Source organism: Phragmites australis, chromosome 1, assembly GCF_958298935.1.
Source record: "Phragmites australis chromosome 1, lpPhrAust1.1, whole genome shotgun sequence".
NCBI lineage: Eukaryota > Viridiplantae > Streptophyta > Magnoliopsida > Poales > Poaceae > Phragmites > Phragmites australis.
The window spans coordinates 23,145,503-23,165,366 of NC_084921.1; the positions used below are offsets into that span (position 1 = coordinate 23,145,503).

General features: G+C 41.5%; 1 protein-coding gene across 1 annotated transcript; it reads right to left on the reverse strand.

The window, feature by feature from the left end:
• Positions 1-375: 375 nt before the first annotated feature.
• LOC133912893 (putative pentatricopeptide repeat-containing protein At5g06400, mitochondrial) lies at positions 376-4,467 on the reverse strand. Its single transcript, XM_062355858.1, has one exon. It carries the CDS (start codon positions 4,405-4,407, stop codon positions 1,069-1,071), a length of 3,339 nt encoding a protein of 1,112 aa, XP_062211842.1. The 5' UTR covers positions 4,408-4,467; the 3' UTR covers positions 376-1,068.
• Positions 4,468-19,864: the final 15,397 nt, after the last annotated feature.

Below are 19,864 nucleotides of genomic sequence, written 5' to 3' on the forward strand. Positions count from 1 at the left end.
ACCCATAGCATCCAGAGAATGCAAGTTACTCTTTCTAATAGTATGATACTATCCAAAAGAAAGCTCAAATATTCATAAGATTCAATGTTCATTGCTAAATGTTCGCTGAAGATTATTTATACAACCTAAGCAAGTCGATATGGCTACTATGCTTATTTATACTTTGCATATGAGGAGGAATAACAAGATAATTAGCCAATAGCTCTGCGAATTTCTACTCTAGAGATGCGAATTTCTATGTTTCTTTCTACCGAGCACATCCAAGATGCTACAGCCATGAAGCTACTGAAAAAATCTAGAACACAGTACCACAGGCATGAAGCTAGAGATTCATAATACTATAGCACGTAAAAAGAAACTCAGGCAGGATAGTTGAAAAGATTTTTTATTACAATAGTAAATTTTAATATCCAAGTTCCAGACTATGTGTCACATCATAGATCAGCAAATGCTGTCACTGAGAAAGATCCAGTTTTTAGTGTGAGAACATCCATTGCCTAGGTTTGCCAAAGTTTACCTAACATTCTTGCAAAACTCGCAAAAGTTGTGGTGAGAGTAATTGAAGCCACAACTTAGTTTGCCTAAAGGGATCTTGCCACGACCCATTGTGTCTATTACATGCGAGGCCAAGACAGAAAAAGGTATGGCATGACTAACCTGTGGCTAATAACAAAACACTAGGCTAACCTGGTCAAACTTGCCTAAGGTGGGTTGTGGCAAACTCTGGCTCTCAACCATACAGGCCATAAAGCATATGATTGGGCAAGGAAATCCATTATTGCAACTAGCACAGTGGCGTGCACAACTGAATAGACCAGTCTTTTCTTATCTACCATATACTAGAGCAGGAACAGGCAGGAGGCATCATTTTGGGAGGCACCCAATAAGAGCAGCGAGTTTTTTCTCTTTACATTATGTAAGCTGCCATGGGGGGGTGGGGGGGGGGGGGCAGAGTTCACATTTTGTAACTCCTACCATACGCTTGCCCCAAGAAAAAACAATGAACCTGGAATACTGCTGTGAAGGTGGAACTCCCAACATATATTTTGAGAGATTGATAGAGACAAACTAATTTGAGATGGTCCTTTGCCTCCGCAAGTGCCATTTTAACCGGAGGACAGAGTCAGCTAGCTCGTGCTTGCCCTCCATATTCAGACCATGGACAACAGTCATGAAGTTTACGGTGCTGGGAATGATGCCACACTCCAACATGTCATGAATCAATTGCAACCCATCCTCTGATCTACCTGCCTTGCAGAGGCATGACATGAACGTGGAGTAGGTTTCAAAGTCTGGTGCAGGTCCTTTCAGCTTCATTTGTTGGAAAACATCCCAAGCCTCTGAAACCATACCCATTGCCATGTGGCCACGGATCAGAGAAGAGTATGTGACAACTGTGGGCTCACATCCAATTTCTTTCATCTCCTTGAACACATCCAATGCCTTGGCAACATCTCTCTTCTGAAAGTAATAAACAATGAACGAGGTATACACATGGGTGCTTTGAGGTATCCCTGCATTATTCATTTCTGTAAGCTTGGCAACAGCATCTTCAAATCGATCCCTCCTTAGCAATGCATGGATGAGACTCCCATACATGTACTGGTCCCTGGAGCAACCATGTTTCTCAATATAATCGAACAAACTGAGAGCTTCCTCCATTCTATCAGCCCTGCACAACGATCTAAGGAATATGGAATAGCCAACCTGCACAGAAAATCCTCGTTCACATAAGGATACTACTGAGCTTCTTGCATTGGCTATTTTCCTGCACTCACATAGAGCCAAAAGATACATGAAAACTACATCATTATCAAGTGTATAGCCTGCATGACACATTTCTTCAAAAATTTTGACTGCAGCATCTACTTTCTGCCCTTTACTGCGGGTGAGGTACATTATCAGGTGGTGGTAAGTAGTTTTATTAGGCAGAAAGCCATGCTGCTTCATGTGATAGAATGTCTCCAAGGCCTTTTCAGACAGACCAGCATTACCATACTGACAGACTAAGACATTCCACGTATCCACGGTCGGGGAACATCCAGTCCTTATCATTTCTCTGTAAAGATACCACATGTGCTTGAAATCTTTTGCAGAGCCAGCAAGTTTCATAGCTGTATTGTATGTTTTTGTTGATGGCATGTAGTAAAATTGTTTCCCAACCCATGAGAAAAATTGCAAAGCAGCACGACTGTTCCTTTTGCAATGCTTCAAAATGGCATCAACAAGGTTAGGATTAAAATGGACTGATCTCATCTCCAGTGCCTGCTGTATTGAGCCCCAGTTGTCAGAAGATGACAGAATCCGACATATTTCTTCAACATCCCCATCACTGTAGTCCTGTTCTTGTTCTTTCTGATGTGTGTCACTAGAAAGCGAGCAACTGGAGACCTCATTATTTTGATCTGAAGTATGGCCAATGAAATCCAATGTCAGTTCCTTCTCTTCTGGATTAGACTCACATAATCTCCGAAACTTATCGACAGTCTCAGCACAATCCAATGTTCTGCATTGCAGACCATCTCTAGGGCTTCGCAAATTAAAAGATGCCCGCATCCTCTCAACATTGCTTATCTCTTCCAAATAGAATTTGTCACGCAAAGCAGAAATTATCCGGCAGAAAGTTCCCTCAGAAGGCCTGAACTCAGATTCAAGCATTTCCTTCAGAAGTTCTACAGCCTCAAGGGGCCTGGAGGCCTTACAGAGCTCTTGGATGAACACTGTATATGCTTTCAATGTGGGTTTCTGACCATTCTTATTGATATTTCTGAATACATCCCATGCTTCAGAAATACGTCCGCTGCGAACATGCCCACCAATCAATGCTGTGATTGTCACAATATCTGGTTCAACACTGTTTTTTAGCATCTCTTCATACAGTCCACAGGCTTCTTCGTACTGATCGATTAGAAATAGGTGTTGCATAAGCTGAGTATAAGATGATACCAATGGAACACATCCATATTCTCTCATTACCCGCAGCAAGTCAAGTGCCTTGGTATGCTCTCCTTTCCTCAGGTAGCCATCTATGAGGAAACCATATGTTGTACTGCTTATACCTGATCTACTCTTCATGTATTCTATGATCTGCAGAGCTTCATCCATCCTTCCTGCTTTGCAAAGCCCCCTCAGAAGGTTCTCGAATGCAGATGAGTTAGCCATGGATTTGTTCTTCATCTGCTGAAAGACTTTCCAGGCCTCCTCTAGTTTCCCCGAGATACAAAAACTTCGTAGAGCTTCCATGTAGCAGTACTCCTCCGGATGTTTCATGCCCTTAATCATATCATCTCTAACAAAACAGACGGCTTCAGCAGCATTATCTGATTGTGCAAGACAACACATTAGATGTCGAAGAATGCCAGATCCGACATCCATATTCCTGGGCATATCCTTGTAGAACTCCAGAGCAAGCTCAGGCTTCTCAGCATTGCACAAAGCATGAAGAATGGTCCTATAGACTTTACTGTCTATTGCCACTGATCCCAATTTCCTCATAGCCTCAAAGGTAGACAGCATCTTGCCAATCTGCCTTACCTTACCATAACTGGCAATTAGAATTGTCCATGTCTTGATGTCCTTTGGGCACATCTCCTTATCCATCTCGTTCATCAGCTCCTCCATGATCCCAAAGCTCCTCGCCTCACCCGCAATGTAAAGCATCGTGTTGTACGTCTCTGTAGTGTGACCATACCCTGGAACTCGCTTCACCCAATTAAAGAATCTGAACCCCAGTTGCCTCACCTTGAAGCACCTTTTAAGCACCATGTTAACAAGCCTCGGTGTATACATAGCTCCCAGGCTCTCCAACCTCTGCTCCATGGACGATCCAGGCAGCTCAGATCGGAGAACTTCCGTGATCCTCTGCACAGCCTCGCTGATATTGTCTAGATCAGAATCTACTACTGTGCCTGCATCTCCTGCCTCCTGGCAGGATGCTTCCATGTCTACAGCACTTGCTGCCGTACTACCACAAGGTTGAGTCCCATCATCAGAAAGGCCACTAAGAACGGCCCTGCCCGTAATGCCGCTAGCGACAGGGCCAGAAGCCGGTGCTGCTCTCTCTGGGGCAATTCCTCGAACACCTTCCGTGCGCCGCACGGCAGCAACTCCGTGGTTGTCAGAATATCCCTCAATATTCATTTCAGGCGGCAATGCAGCGTCACTGGCGGGGCGGGCGGCAGACGCAACGAGGTCGGAGATTTCCTGGAAGAGCGAGGAGCAGGGCGCGGCGGGTGCAGAGAGTTCTCTACGAGGTGGTGGGCGAGGAGGCTTGGAGGAGGAGGAGGTCTTGGAGCGGGAGGTAGGGACGAGGAGGAGATGGCGGCGGCGCCGCGCGTGGTGGTTGTGGCTGGCGCGGAAGGGAGCAGAGGAGGAGGCGAGCAGCCGGGCAGCGGCGCTTCTCGACATACTCGGAGTGGTTTGGCACGGAACAGACTAACAGGGTAGAGAGGAGTTTCCTGTTTGCAAACATGGAGTTTTATAATAACTAGTTACATACCTGTATATTACAACGGTACTCATAAAAATTTTACTGAGAAAATCTTAAAAACAAAAAAAAAACGTGGGGCTCATCATGTTCGTACAGGCAGGACTCACCATGTAGGTGCAGGACTCAAAGCCACGGTTCACAAATGCGTCAGTAACCGTCCAAAAATCGCGGTTACCGAGCTTCTCGGTCTGGTTCGGTTTCAGAAACCGAACGGTAACCGAAATTTGAATTCAAAAAATTCGAAAAAATAAAAAATCTTTAAAAAAATCTTAAAAAAACTAGACACAATTCTAAGACCTTATGTGAAAAAAAATTTCAAAAATAATGTCGTTTGCATCATATTCTATAGGGAGAAAGTTTGAAAAAAATGAAAAAAATTGAAGCGTGCGGCTCAGTTATTAACTCACGTTAAGAAAAAGTGTAACATGCAAACACATATTTTTCTTGTGTAAAACGTATTTTAAGAGAATCTTTAAAATTGATTTCACTTTATTTAGAGTTTTATTAAATTCTCTATGATTTTTACAAAGTTCACAAGCATAAAGTGAATTTGTTAAGAAACAGTACCGTAATTAACTTTTTCATGTCTACTATTATTTTTTCTACGTAAATCATAGTATAAATAAGCTAATGAAAGTGGTTTCACTAATTTTTGAGGTGTGATGGGTCTTTATGAATTAATCTAGTCGCAACACATTTACACAATCATGCATGTTACAATAACTAATTTATGAGTTCATGTATTTTTAAAAGACATAGGATCATGTAAGAAGACTAACAAAATTAGTTTCATGATTTTTGGATTAGCAAAGAGTAAACTATGCATTTAACTTGGTTTAACAAATACAATTTCTCACAGAAAATTTTGAACATTTTTATGAGCATAAATACTTTTATCATGTAGATTATGTTACAAGGAAACCAACAAAATTTGTTTCACTTGATTTGAAGCTCAGATGAATTAGTTATTGATTTTACAAGGTTGAGCCCTTTTTTGGGTTTTTTGTTGAACTACGCTAAAATTCGATAAAACCGCTCAATAAATCGAGAAAACCGAGCGGTTACCGACCCAAACCGCTCAGTAACTGACCAATTCAAAAATGCGAGAAAATCGCTCGGTAACCGACCCAAACCGCTCGGTAACCGACCAAAACCGAGCGGTTACCGAACGGCTAAAATCGCGATTTTTTTTTCAAATTTCAAATTTTGCCAAATAAATTTTCTCTAAATTTTTTTGAATTTTTGACCGGTAACCGCGGTTATCGCACATTTTCGGTTACCGCCGGAGCTCGGTAACCGAGCTCCGGTCGGTAAGGTGAACCCTGCAAGCACGTGGAGAGGTCGTATGACTCTTTTAGTACTTTTTAAGTAGTAGTAGTAGATATAACATTAGATCGAAAGGTTATCAATAAAACAAATAAAGTGTCTTGCTTGGTGGTTACACATCCTTTAACAGAAATCGATAGCTGATTGTGGACTAAACCAAGAGTCATCAAATATTGAGATTTAGGAATCGAGAACTAAATTTGGAGTAAATTCAATGCCAATAGGCTAAAAAAAACTTGTGAAATGAATTTAACATCACTTGTACTAAGATTTCATTGCATCCATTAGAACAACTCATAGACAGTTTCATAGGACATCGTTAGCTCTTTCTTCACTTATTACCATCTCATATAGTAAAAATTGGAGTGATATGTCAATACTATATGATGTTGATATTTGCATATCTCTGTAATTTTACACAGCTACACTCGTAGGATGCAGCTATTGGTAGAGCTTAAAAAACTCATCAATAAGACAACATCATAGAAGAAACAAAGTTTATGGAACACAATATAAAATTGGAAAAATGGTTACGACAAAGCTATTCAACCGTCTCTTAAAAAAATGTAATCAGCATGTGGGAGCTCGTCATTACCAATTATTGGCACCTAGCTCAGTTCACCACTGTAGGCTTGTGGTCGCCCATGACAGCTGCTTGCTGCCTTGATCATTCGTTTTCATGCCCTTTTTCACTCTGGGCACCAACTGTCGATAGGATCTAATTCAAGCCACTATCCCTATGCCACTGTAAAGTTTAGCAATGCTCTAATCCTTTCTAAAATGTGGCACTAATCAGTAAAGATTCTACTCCTAGTGCTTTAAAAGTTATCAAAATTAACTACTCAAATTTAACAGGAAACTATGGATTGATTGATCATGAATAAATCTCGGACTGCTATCTGAACCTATGTAAGTTGAGGATTAGAAGTTAAAAAGCTTCACAATTATATGCAAAGAACAAAAGCTCCAATCTAGTTCAAAATTGGTTGTCTGACAGTGCTCATACACTTGCAATGAAGCCAATGTAAAACAATTGTTTGTGCACACATACATTGCAGAAATTTGTACTTGGTATATTTTGGGTTAATGCACTTGATACCTTCGTGTTTTGAGGCATAAAAAATCCAAGAGAAAAATTAGTGACCATTCATCAAACCCCTATCAAGCAAGCCCAAAAAAGGGGGGAAGAATCGGGCTAGTTAGATTCTGCTAATATCTCACCTCATTCCACTGGCTCTTCAACCAGGTGGCGTACGACCGACATGGCTTCTTCTTGTCATGGTCGTCGGCTTGCCGACCTTGCACTTCCTCTTCTTCTTGCCTTTTCTCCCCCCTGCATGTCTTTCTGACACAATAACTTGACAAGGGGAAAGTTCTGCAGCACAAGAAATTATACTAGATGAGAACAATTTGAATCAAAGGAACCACGACGAAATCTGTCTCAAAATCGAAAGCAGAAAATATCATGGTAGGTTTGAGCTCCTTGGCGCACTGCACCTTCTTGGCCTCTCCCGGTGCCGCTCATGCTTCTTCTCCCTTGTCTCGCCCCCCTATCTGCCTCCTCCTTCTAGATGAAATCGTCCTGCTCCCATCTCCATCTAGATGCCACAGGGGCATGATGAAGAGGCTGCAATGCGCATCAGTGAGGCGGACGTGGCAACACCATCGACAAGAACTCGCACGCGGCAACTCCTTAGCCGGGCCTGGGCGGCAAGGAGGATCATGCCAGTTTTCAGGAGGCGGCTGGGTCTCAGCTCATGCTACAACATTCAGAGTCGAATGTCAAGAGATAATGTACATGGAAACTTTAAAATTTCAGGAGGTACCTTACAAGTACACATGCCAGTTTCCATTTTTTTTATAAAAAGGGAACACCTTTTGTGACATACAAGCCATTTTTAGAACAGAAGCCCCTGAAAATCAGCATGGATATTAAATGTATATAATTAATCGTTAATATCATCTTCTGTTATCACATGTATAATAGTGTCTGTCATCTACTAAATATTGCCAGTTAGTAGCAAGAGTCTCCTAGCAAGTATTGACTTCTGTAGTTCTAGAAGAGATAACAGTTTATATAAGATCCCGCAAGAATCTCCCAACAAACATGAGAGGATTCACTTGGAGCAATATTTTTAGGCATTTTTTTGTAGGCAATGCAGGTAGACAAAATCAAAGGAAACTTTGAAGAGATCAGCAATAGATGTTGTCTTCCACGTTTCCTACTGCCTTGAAAAATCAGCATGGAAGGCTTCATATGTGACATGCCCTCAAACAACAGTCACCGATAAACAAGATCGCATTTTTTATATATAAAAAAGAGCACAAGAGCATGCACTGAATTTGTCATGCACCTTTTGTATCACCATACTTGCTTATGCTATCTATACAACATTCCATGCAAAGAGAGGATTAAGATATAATCACATAATTACAAACAAGTTCATCAGCCGTATGTTGTAGGGGTTTACAAACAAGTTCTAAAAGTTTGGTTTGCACCACTAAGATTTTGAAGGTTCGTAACAGAATAGCAGAGCACCTGCATCAGGTGAATAATTTTCTGTGACATTATCAACTATTTATACTGACAAAATACATGCTATACATACTGTTGAAGGCGGACAGGGGCGGCCGAGGTGGGTGGGGAGGGAGGATGAAGGGATAAGGGCAATTTTGGGCGGGAGACAGTGGTTGCCGCTGTGCTGCCAACACGCAATCTCTCCGGTGGAGGGGCAGGCATCAGCTTCGGCATCTGCGATTGATGTCCGCGGTGGAGGGGCTGGCGTTGGACTCAGCGATCAAGGACCGCGCGAGGTTGGCGATAGAGTGGCTGGCGTCGGTGATCAAGGTCGGCGCGGGTGTGCAAGGCCGGAGCAAAATGGCGATCGAGGTCATTCTGATGGCGGAGGAGTAGAGGAGATGTGGGGGAGCAGAGAAATAGAGAGAGATGGAACTGGGGAGCGAATAAATCAGGGAGGTAGACTTCGGGGGTAGAACGTGGGATGGAAATGACAGTTTTGGGAGTGGGGAAATCTGGAGGCAGACCGCGAGGCAGGATGCGGACGGACGTACGATGGAAGGAATTTTACAAATGTTTTAAGTAGTGGAGATTTGAGTTCGTCTCTATCTTTATTTTTAAAAGATTTAGTTTTTTAAATATGTTTTTATCTCTTAGGGGGTTTTGACACTATATATACATGACAACATTCTTCATTAATAAAGAATTAATAGTATTTTCTCTACATTGTGTCTCTCTTTTGTAATCATTCTCTCGAAGAATCGCTCGACTACACCTGGTAGCAGCAGTTTCTCAACACTTTATCAGCGCGAGACTTTGCTAGGAGACAAGCTAGGGAATTGGATCGTCTCGCTCGCAAGGATTGAAAGGTATGATCGATTCGGTACGTATACTCGCTGCTATTGTGTATTTTGCATCAAAATAGATCTGAATCGTATGAACAGTAGCAAGATCGCATGAACAATAGCGAGTATGTAGCATGAAATCATCATTGTGTAGAATTGATCGTATGAACAGTAGTGATCGTATGCACAATAGCGCCCAATCGCAAAGATCTGCACGACGAGATCGGTGGGGCTCGCAGCCACCGCCGGTCGACAAACCGGCAACGTCTCATACACAAAATCGTGGTGGCTCGAAGGCCATCACCACAGATCGGATAATAGAAAGAAAGAAAAAAAAGGTAAAAGGGGTACACCGCTTGCATGAAGCCAGCGGCCTTCACGCTCTACCGTGCCCTATCGTCCGTTCCGGCCGCAACCACCATGCTCTGATGGCTGATCTGCCTGGATCCGGCATCCCCTCATCACCGCCGGTGCTGCCTGAAGCAGCCGCCGGTGGCTGCTTCGGTGCTGCCCCGAAGAAGCCACTGGTGGCGACGCTATGCATCGTGCACCGCTATGCCGCCAGGCCACTCGAAGTGTGAGCTGCCGCCATGCGTCGTGCTCTACGGTGCCCGCAAGCAGCCAGCCGCCATATGCTACCAGGTCGCCACCCAACCGGCATGTCAACGCCCTGCACTGTTAACCGGGGGTTTTCAAACCCTAACTGCCATATATATGCGTGGCGAACAGGGTTGGATGGGCCGGGCCAGCCCATTTGATGGCAGGCTGGGCCAAAAGGAATAAAATAGGTGAAAAATAAGAAAAATTCTGAATTTTGCATTTAGCCCCCCAGGTTTTCCAATATTTGTGTGCCCCCCAGTTCTGAAAATTATCTAGACGCTCTGTTTTGGCATAGAAGTACCCCTAGAATTTGAATTTTGTACCTATTTTGCAATTACACAATACTTAATTATGTTAATATTGTTTTTATGTTATTAATTATTATTTTTACTGTTTAAATTTCCTATTATGTGTTTTAAATCAGTAAATTTTGAATAGTAGCATAGAAAATATCGAAAAATTTGCAGTAATCCAATTTAACAACATGATGCAACTTTACTAGTAGTAATGCTTGTGTTATTAAATATGTAGATGGCTGACATCATGAATAAGGAGTTCGCTGAGCTGAGTGTTGATGGCTACAACAATCTTACTTGGGCGTTGGATGTCCGGATTATACTAGGAGCGAAAAGGCTGAACAAATAGTGAAATGGTTCACACAGAGGATGAGAATGATCAGGTGCTTCATTTTCTCCGCCACCATCTTTCCCCCACTTTGAAGGATGAGTACATAATAATGACTAGCACTAAGGCACTGTGGGACGCATTGCAGGAGTTTTGAGCGCCTTATGTACACCATCAAGCCTCTCGTGTAGCAAGAATGGGTTCGACTCTATTTCTGTGACTTTAAGCATGTCAAAGAGTATAACTCCGCGTCGTATCGTATTTGCACACTATTGTGTCTCTGTGGGAAAGAGATCACAGAAGAGGAGAAAATTGAGAAGACTCTCTCTACTTTCTGCCCGAATGTAATAGAATCCGCACACAACCACCATCAATGGAATTACAAGAAGTATTCTGAACTAAGTGATGTGTTGCAACTCCATCAAGTTCATAATGAAGTCATAAACAAGAACTTTTTATCCCAACCGCAAGAGAAGCATAGTGACCTAGAAGTCAATCACAGCCTTTTCAAAGCGTACAAGAACCGTAATAAGAAGCGGGGGAAGGGAGGAAAGAAGGTAGTGACAGACAAAGTGAAGCCTATTGATGATAATGGCAAGACAAAGAAAGAAGTCAAGCCATATGGTGATCAGAACCAGACATGCTATAAGTTCGATGTTTAGGGCCATTGGTCCCGAATTTGCAAAGTACCAAAGCATGTGGAGACATACTAGAAAAGAAAAAGGAGCAGCTAGAAGCACACCTCACCGTTGCAGTGGGGATGGAAGTAGAAAAAACAGCAGTAGTTGAAAGGGAAGCATCTCAAATGGAAGTCGATGACGCTCCCACACTGGTAGTTAAAGACCTCGCTCTGAAGGATGCAGAGGCCTCTACTTTGTCCTCCTCCTTTGCTATAGAAGATGCCATGAAGGATGAAGCGGAAAAGAAAGCCATTGAAGATGAAGTGGCGTGGACTCTATCTAGAATTAGAGTAATTAGCCATTTACTTAGTTGCTGAATTTAGAAGGATTAAATGAATAAATATATGCTCTAGAAGAGCAAACCTAGTTGTAAATAATTTTTTCAATAGTTAATGAAGAGTTTAGTCTTGTTGCTACTTCCTTACATATGAATGATTGAATGCTTTATTTATAGAATGTATGTGGCGCCCGTATGAAGGAAGTGTGTATTGTGGATAGTATAACCAGAAACAACATCTTAAGAGAAAAGATATATTTTATGTCTATTAGAAATAGCTCTGAAAAAGTGATGACTGTCATTGCTAGTGATAAATGCATAGTAGGTTCTGGAAGAGCCAAAGTCACACTACTTGTGGGAACTACTTTACAAATTGAAGAAACATTATTGTACCCTGAATCTACAAGAAATCTCTTAAGTTTAAAGACATTAGCACTAACGGTTTCAATGTAGAAACTGGTGAAGAAGATGGTAGGGAGTACCTAAACATCACTAAATGTGATAACGAATTGAGAATACTAGAAAAACTTCCCTCCATGAGCAGTGGCTTATACTACACTCGCATTAGAGCACCTAAAGTGTTCACTACCTTGAAGACTGTATTTCGTAGTGCAGAATTATTCTCTCTATGGCATGATAGATTAGGTCATCCTGGTCTTAGAATGATGAGGAACATAATTACTAACTCGCAAGGTCATGGCATAAATATGAAGAAATTCCTGAATCTTGAAGATTTTGTATGTGAAAGTGCATCTAGGCCCCCTAAGTGGGTTTTGGTTTATTGATGACAAAACGATTAAGGAACTAATATGTTTATCTAAGTTATAAACAGGTTTAAGTATTAGTTGAGAAGACATATGACGTTTGACACCCGTCGAAACAAATAGAGAATCAACGAAGAGTACTCAATAGGATTTAAATTCTTTTATTTTTGAAATTGAGTCTAGGATAGCCGCTCTATTAAGAGGGTTGCATTTGATTGCTTGGTTAGTGTCTCAATGCTCAAAATATCCTTTAGAACCAACTAGTTGAGAGATACACTCACCCACGGACACCAAGTTAGTTCCGCAAAAGTTCACTGAGTCCGGATAATCCGGTGTTCACCGGATACTCTGGTACTCAGTGTTTAGTCCGGAGTCTCCGAGGTAGACTCCGGCAGAGAGTCTCGGTTCCGATTTATTTTTTCTAAAAAAGGACTGGAGTCTCCGGTATTTACCAGACACTCCGGCTGTTTATGGGTTTTGAGGCCGGAGTCTCCGAGGGAGACTCCGCCAGAGAGTCTCGGTTAAGTCTTTATTTTAATTGAAAAAGACCGGAGTCTCCGGTGTTCACCAGATACTCCGGTAAGAGAATAAGTTTTAACCGGAGTCTCCGAGAGAGACTCCGGCAGGGGTGTCTCGGTTAGCTTTTAATCTTTTTGATAAAAAGACCGGAGTCTCCGGTGCTCACCGGATACTCCGGTACCTGGAGAGGTCGGAGGGTCCGGCTAGTCTCCGGACTTAGTCTTTTTGAAAGGCCTGTCAGGACCGGAGACTCCGGTGTTCACCGGAGACTCCGGTAACTCAACAGAATTGTAACGACTAGTTCTGACATGTTCTGTGACCGTTCTGACGTCGTTTTTGGATTTGGGGCCGGATACTCCGGTGTTCACTGGATACTAAGGTTAGTTCTGACAGAACAGTAACGACTAGTTTTTGAGAGAGGGCTATAAATACTCTCACACCCCATGGCATTTAAAGCTTACTGTTGCTGGTGAACTCTAGACTCTTTGAGCACTTTAAGAGCATTCAAAGACCCTCAAACCACCTCTAGTGCAAAGTTTGCAAAATTTAGTGAGTTTGTGTTTGGAGAGGGTTTAAGCCACTTGAGCATTGAGTTCTTCCTCGAGCATTTGCTGCGATCATTTCTCTTGAAGCTTCATGCTTCTAGACGGCAAGGCGTCGCCCGTAGAGCAGCCAAACTTGTGGAGTGCCACGGGAAGTTTATAAACATCTTCGAATTGAGTAAGAAATTCTAGCTTGATCTTGGTGGTCGCTAGAAGAGGATAGGGTTGGAAAAGACCCGGCTCTTTGTGAGCTCCTCAACGGAGACGTAGTCACTTCTTTGTGAGGTGGCTGAACTCCGGGATAATCTCTCGCGTTCTTATTCATGCAATTTGCTTAATCGTGTGAATTTGTGATTCTTCATACAAATTGCTCTAGTGATCATCTAGCTAGTGTTAATTGTTATTTTAGCTCTGTGATATCCAGTAGACCTAGCTTCAACTATAGATTCTAGCTACTTGCTTTAATTCGTAGTTGTTCTAGATTTCCTGTATAGACCGGAGACTCCGGACTAGACCGGATACTTCGGATCAGACCGGAGTATCCGACCTTCACCGAAGTATCCGTCAGATTTAATCCGCTGTTTTAGTTTTAATTTTCAGAAAAGCCTATTCACCTCCCCTCTAGGAACTTTCAATTGGTATCAGAGCCTAACCTCCTACAAGGCTTCACCGCTTGGAGGAAATTATAGTGTCGACATCTGGAAGTTCGAGGGGTTTTAAAGATGATCGATTAAAGAATGACGACGATAATGGTAAAGGAAAGGGAAGTGAAATTCGTTTCAATTATGATCGTTTAAATTCTTCAAGCAACTATATTTCCGTGCCTTCCGGGCGTGCACCATTCTTCGATGGTACACATTATGCCGCTTGGAGGCACAAAATAAAAATGCATTTAATCTCTCTTCATCCTAGTATTTGGAAGATTGTTTGCACAAGATTTGAGTTGCCGGAGGAAGATCAAGAGCTCACCTCAAGTGAAGAACAAAATATGCATCGCAATGCTCAAGCCACAAGTGTATTGCTTAGTGCTTTGAGTCCAGAAGAATTCAATAAAGTGGATGGACTTGAAGAAGCCAAGCAAATTTGGGATACTCTTCAAGTTGCTCATGAAGAGACTACAAGTGTAAAAAATCCAAAATAGAGCTGCTTGAGGGAAAGCTAGGAAGATTTGTGATGGAAGATCATGAAACTCCTCAAGCCATGTATGATCGGATGATGGTGCTTGTGAACAAGCTAAGAGGGCTCGGAAGCGAGGACATTGATGATCACAAAGTGGTGAAGAGATTGCTTAGAGCATTTGCTCCTAGAAACCCCACTTTGGTGACACTCCTCCGAGAGAGAAGGGACTACAAGAGGCTTACACCAAGTGATGTGCTTGGAAGGATCCTTGCTCATGAGCTCATAGAAGAAGAAGCAAATGAAGTGAAGATTCATGCAAAACAAAGCTCAACCTCAAAAAACAAGGAAGTTGCATTCAAGGCAAGCAAAAGCAAGCAAGCTCAAGAATCAAGTACAAGTGAAGACGAAAGCTCCGAAGATGAAGAAATGACCTTCTTTGTGAAAAGATTCAAAAAATTCATGAGAAAGGGAGGCTATTCAAAATACAAGAGAGACATGCCAAGAACAGAACATCAAGGAGGGCATGCTATGAACGTGGCGAAGTTAGTCACTTCATAGCCGATTGTCCGAACAAGAAGAAAGGAAAGGACAAAGAAGATAACAAAATCAAGCCATACAAGAAGGACAAGAACAAGATGTACAAGAAGAAGTATTCGGGCCAAGCACACATTGGAGAAGAGTGGGATTCAAACTCCGACTTCGACTCCGATGATGAAGGAGTCGCCACCATTGCCATTCATGAGCCTACACCAAGAAAATCACTCTTAATGAGTGATGATGATGACGAGTCCCCAAAGTGCTTCATGGCTAAAAGCCGCAAGGTAAAATCTCAATCCAAGCTTTTAGATAGTGATAGTGAATATGATAGTGATTGTGATAACTTGTTCAAAGGTTTGAATAAAAATATCATGGCTAAAATAAAGGAGCTAATGGATACAATAAATAGTCATGAAGAGACTCGAGAGACAAGAGGATTTGCTCATCCTTGAAAAGGAGAGAAACCTTGAACTCGAGGAGCTCTTTGCTAAAGAGAAGGAAAAAGTTGAGAAATTGTCAAATGATTATGATTTGACCAATTCCTCAATTGCTGACCTTAAGAGTAACAATTTCTTGCTTTAAGAGAAATTATCTTGTTTAGATGAAAATTATAAAACTCTTGAAACACAAATTGATATCCTTAAGAAAGGCTCATCCAACTCTAGTGAAGCAAATTTACTATCTAGTGCATCTACTAGCAATGGATGCTCTCGTTGTTTCAACTTTGATATAAATGCTTGTACAACTAATGTTGAATCCTTGCAAGCGTTACAAAAGGAGAATGAGAGGCTAAATGCCTTGGTCAAATATGGGTGCATCAAAACCTATAAATCAAAAGATGCACTTTACAAGACCATCCAAACCAAGGACAATAAGCAAAAGAGAGGTCTTGGATTTGACCAATACACGAGCAAGCCAAATGGTCGTGTGCTATTGAATGGAGTGGAATGCCTCAAGTTTGTCAAAGGAGGCAAGCAAGTTAATCACACGGCTCAAACAAGGCAACCAAAGGCTCATACTCCTCAATGTTCATTCTATGCCTCATATATGCTCAAGAGAGACCACCGTGGTAAAGTGATTGCTCTCTATGTTGGTCCCCGCACAAGAGATAGAATTGTTAAAAGGAATGTGTGGGTGCCAAAAGTGCTTGTGACTAACGCTAAAGGACCCAAACAAATTTGGGTACCTAAAATAAAGGCATAACTTTGTTTTGTAGGCATACTACTCCGGTGAATCAAGTTGGGTCATTGATAGTGGATGTACAAATCACATGATCGGAGAAAAGAGTATGTTTTCCTCTTTTGAAGAAAATGGAGGACCTCATGAAAACATCATTTTTGGCGATAATGGAAAAAGAGAGGTAATAGGCCTAGGTAAAATCGCCATCTCAAATGATCATTCTATTTCAAATGTCTTGTTAGTCAAATCTCTTAATTATAATATGTTATCCGTATCCCAATTATGTGAGATAGGTTATAATTGTCTTTTTACAAATGAGGGTGTGATTGTCTCTAGAAGGGAAGACGCCTCAATAGCTTTCACGGTAAGTTGAAGGGTAAACTTTATCTTATTGATTTTTCAACGGATGAAGTGAAGCCTAAAACTTACTTGATGGCTAAGTCTAGCATGTGTTGGCTTTGGCATCACCGACTTGCTCATGTTAGCATGAGGAATTTTTCTAAAATTCAAAAGGGCGAACACATCCTAGGACTAACAAATATTTCTTTTGAGAAAAATAGAATTTGTAGTGCTTGTCAAGCGGGAAAACAAGTTGGAGCATCTCATCTCGTGAAAAATGTGATAACAACTACAAGACCATTGGAACTCCTCCACATGAACTTATTTGGGCCGATTGCCTACATAAGTATTAGAGGTTACAAATATGGTTTAGTTATTGTTGATGACTTTTCACGTTTCACTTGGGTATTCTTCTTGCATGATAAAAGTGAAACAAAAGCTATTTTCAAGAAGTTTGTAAGAAGAGCCCAAAATGAGTTCGAAGTGAAGATCAAGAGAGTGAGAAGCGACAACAGAAGTGAGTTCAAGAATATACAAGTTGAAGAGTTTCTTGATGAAGAGGGAATCAAGCATGAATTCTCGGCTCCCTACTCCCCTCAACAAAATGGAGTGGTCGAGAGGAAGAATAGGACTCTAATTGAGTCCGCAAGAATAATGCTTGATAAATACAAGGTATCAGATCAATTTTGGGCGGAAGCAATCAACACCGCATGCCATGCCATCAACTGGTTGTATCTACACAAGATATTGAACAAGACCGCATATGAGCTTCTAACCGGTAACAAACCAAACGTTTCCTACTTTAAGGTTTTTGGTAGCAAATGCTTTATTTTAAACAAGAAAACTAGAAGTTCAAAATTTGCTCCAAAAGTAGATGAAGGTTTTATGATTGGTTATGGATCAAATGCCTATGCCTACCGTATTTTTAACAAAACCACCGGTTGCGTTGAAATTACGAGAGACGTAACATTTGATGAATCTATTGGCTCCCAAGTGGAGCAAGTTGATCCTAATGTGCTAGGTGACGAAGAAATACCAAGCGAAGCAATCAAGAAGATGGCAATTGGCGAAATCAAGCTTTTAGAGCAACAAAAGGTTCAAGAGGCTCAAAATGATCAAGATCAACCATCTTCATCAAAACAAGTGGAACCATCAACATCAACTCAAGATCAAGACGACAAAAGACCACAAGACCAAAATCAAGACTTTGAAGACCCAAATAACTTTTTGGATGATGAAGTGGAAGACATTCAACATCAATCACAAGTGCCACACCCATGCGTTCATCAAAGCATCCAAAGAGATCACCCCGTGGACAATATACTTGGTGATATACAAAAGGGGGTAACTACTCGTTCAAGAATTGCAAATTTTTGTGAATTTTACTCTTTTATTTCCTCTTTGGAGACTTTGAAGGTAGATGAAGCTCTTGATGATCCGGATTGGGTGATAGCTATGCAAGAAGAATTGAACAACTTCAAAAGAAATGAAGTTTGGTCTTTGGTGGAAAGGCCAAAGCAAAATGTGATTGGGACAAAATGGGTCTTTCGCAACAAAAAGATGAAAATGGGATAGTAACAAGGAACAAAGCTCGCTTGGTTGCTCAAGGGTTCACTCAAATCGAAGGTTTGGATTTTGGTGAGACTTATGCTCCCGTAGCTAGGCTTGAGTCAATTCGTATTTTATTAGCCTATGCTACTCACCATGATTTCAAGCTATATCAAATGGATGTGAAGAGTGCATTTCTTAATGGACCAATATCCGAATTGGTATATGTGGAGCAACCGCCCGGCTTTGAAGATCCCAAGCATCCCGGACATGTTTACAAACTCCATAAGGCGCTCTATGGACTAAAGCAAGCTCCTAGAGCATGGTATGAATACCTTAGGAATTTTCTTGTCAAAAAGGGCTTTAAAATAGGCAAAGCCGACTCTATTCTTTTTACCAAAAATGTTGATAATGACTTATTTGTTTGTCAAATATATGTCGATGACATTATATTTGGTTCTACTAATCAACAATTTTGTGAAGATTTTAGTAGGATCATGACAAGGAGATTTGAGATGTCTATGATGGGGGAATTGAAGTTCTTTCTCAGATTTCAAATCAAACAACTCAAGGAAGGAACCTTCATTTGCCAAACCAAGTATATCAAAGACATGCTTAAGAAGTTTGACATGGAGAATGCCAAACCAATCAAGACACCCATGCAAATTAATGGAAATTTTGATATCAATGGAGAAGGCAAAAGCGTGGATCAAAAGGTATATCGTTCCATGATAGGTTCTTTGCTCTATTTATGTGCATCTAGGCCCGATATCATGCTTAGTGTGTGCATGTGTGAAAGATTTCAAGCCACTCCTAAAGAGTGTCATTTAATGGCCGTTAAGAGGATTATTCGATATTTAGTTCATACACCATACCTTGGCTTATGGTATCCTAAAGGGTCATCCTTCGACCTTATCAACTATTCGGACTCCGATTATGCCGGTTGTAAAGTAGATAGAAAAAGCACTTCGGGAACTTGCCAATTTTTGGGTAGGTCCTTAGTGTCATGGTCATCCAAGAAACAAAATTACGTAGCTCTATCTACCGCCAAAGCTGAATATGTTGCCACGGGAGCTTGTTGTGCTCAACTCCTATGGATGAGGCAAACTCTAAGAGACTATGGCTGCAAAACATCCAAAATTCCATTTTTGTGTGATAATGAGAGTGCTATCAAAATAGCCAATAATCCCGTACAACACTCAAGAACCAAGCACATAGACATTAGACATCATTTCTTGAGAGATCATGCAACAAAAGGGGATATCGATATTCGCCATGTGAGAACCGAAAGATAACTAGCCGATATCCTCACTAAGCCACTAGATGAGCAAAGGTTTTGCTAGTTGAGAAGTGAATCAAATATCCTAGATTCTCGAAACGTGGCTTGAACTGTTGCATACATTTGCTTGTTATAGATTTGTAGCTTTCTTAGCTAGGAGTTTGCGAAAACTGTATTTTTGAGTGATTTTCTCAAAATTAATTGGTTCTTTGATCTCTCGATCATGATTTGCAATTTGTGATCATAGTTATGTAATGATACTTGTTGGCTGATCATATTTAGCAAATTAGTCCTTATGCCCAACGATTCTCTCCCGAAAACTCCTCCCCAAATCTCAGCTTGCAATCTATTCTGTCACAGTTCCAGGTGTCGGAATGTCCGGTGTTCACCGGAGTATCCGGACCTGACACTGTTCACTGCTCAAGCTGATTCCTGTCCTGGTTCCAGTTACCGGATAGTCCGGTCTTCACCGGAGTCTTTGGTATAAGTATCAGGACCGGAGTCTCCGGTATAGTATCAGGACCGGAGTCTCCGGTGTCTCCAGATTTCCTACATAAGCCCCCTTCCCGAACAGTTCATATTCATCTATTCTCAACTCCTCTCTCCCAAAAACTCTCTCTCTGGCGATTTTTGAGAAACAACCAAGGAGCTTCAAGATTTGCTTAGTTTCTCACTTGGA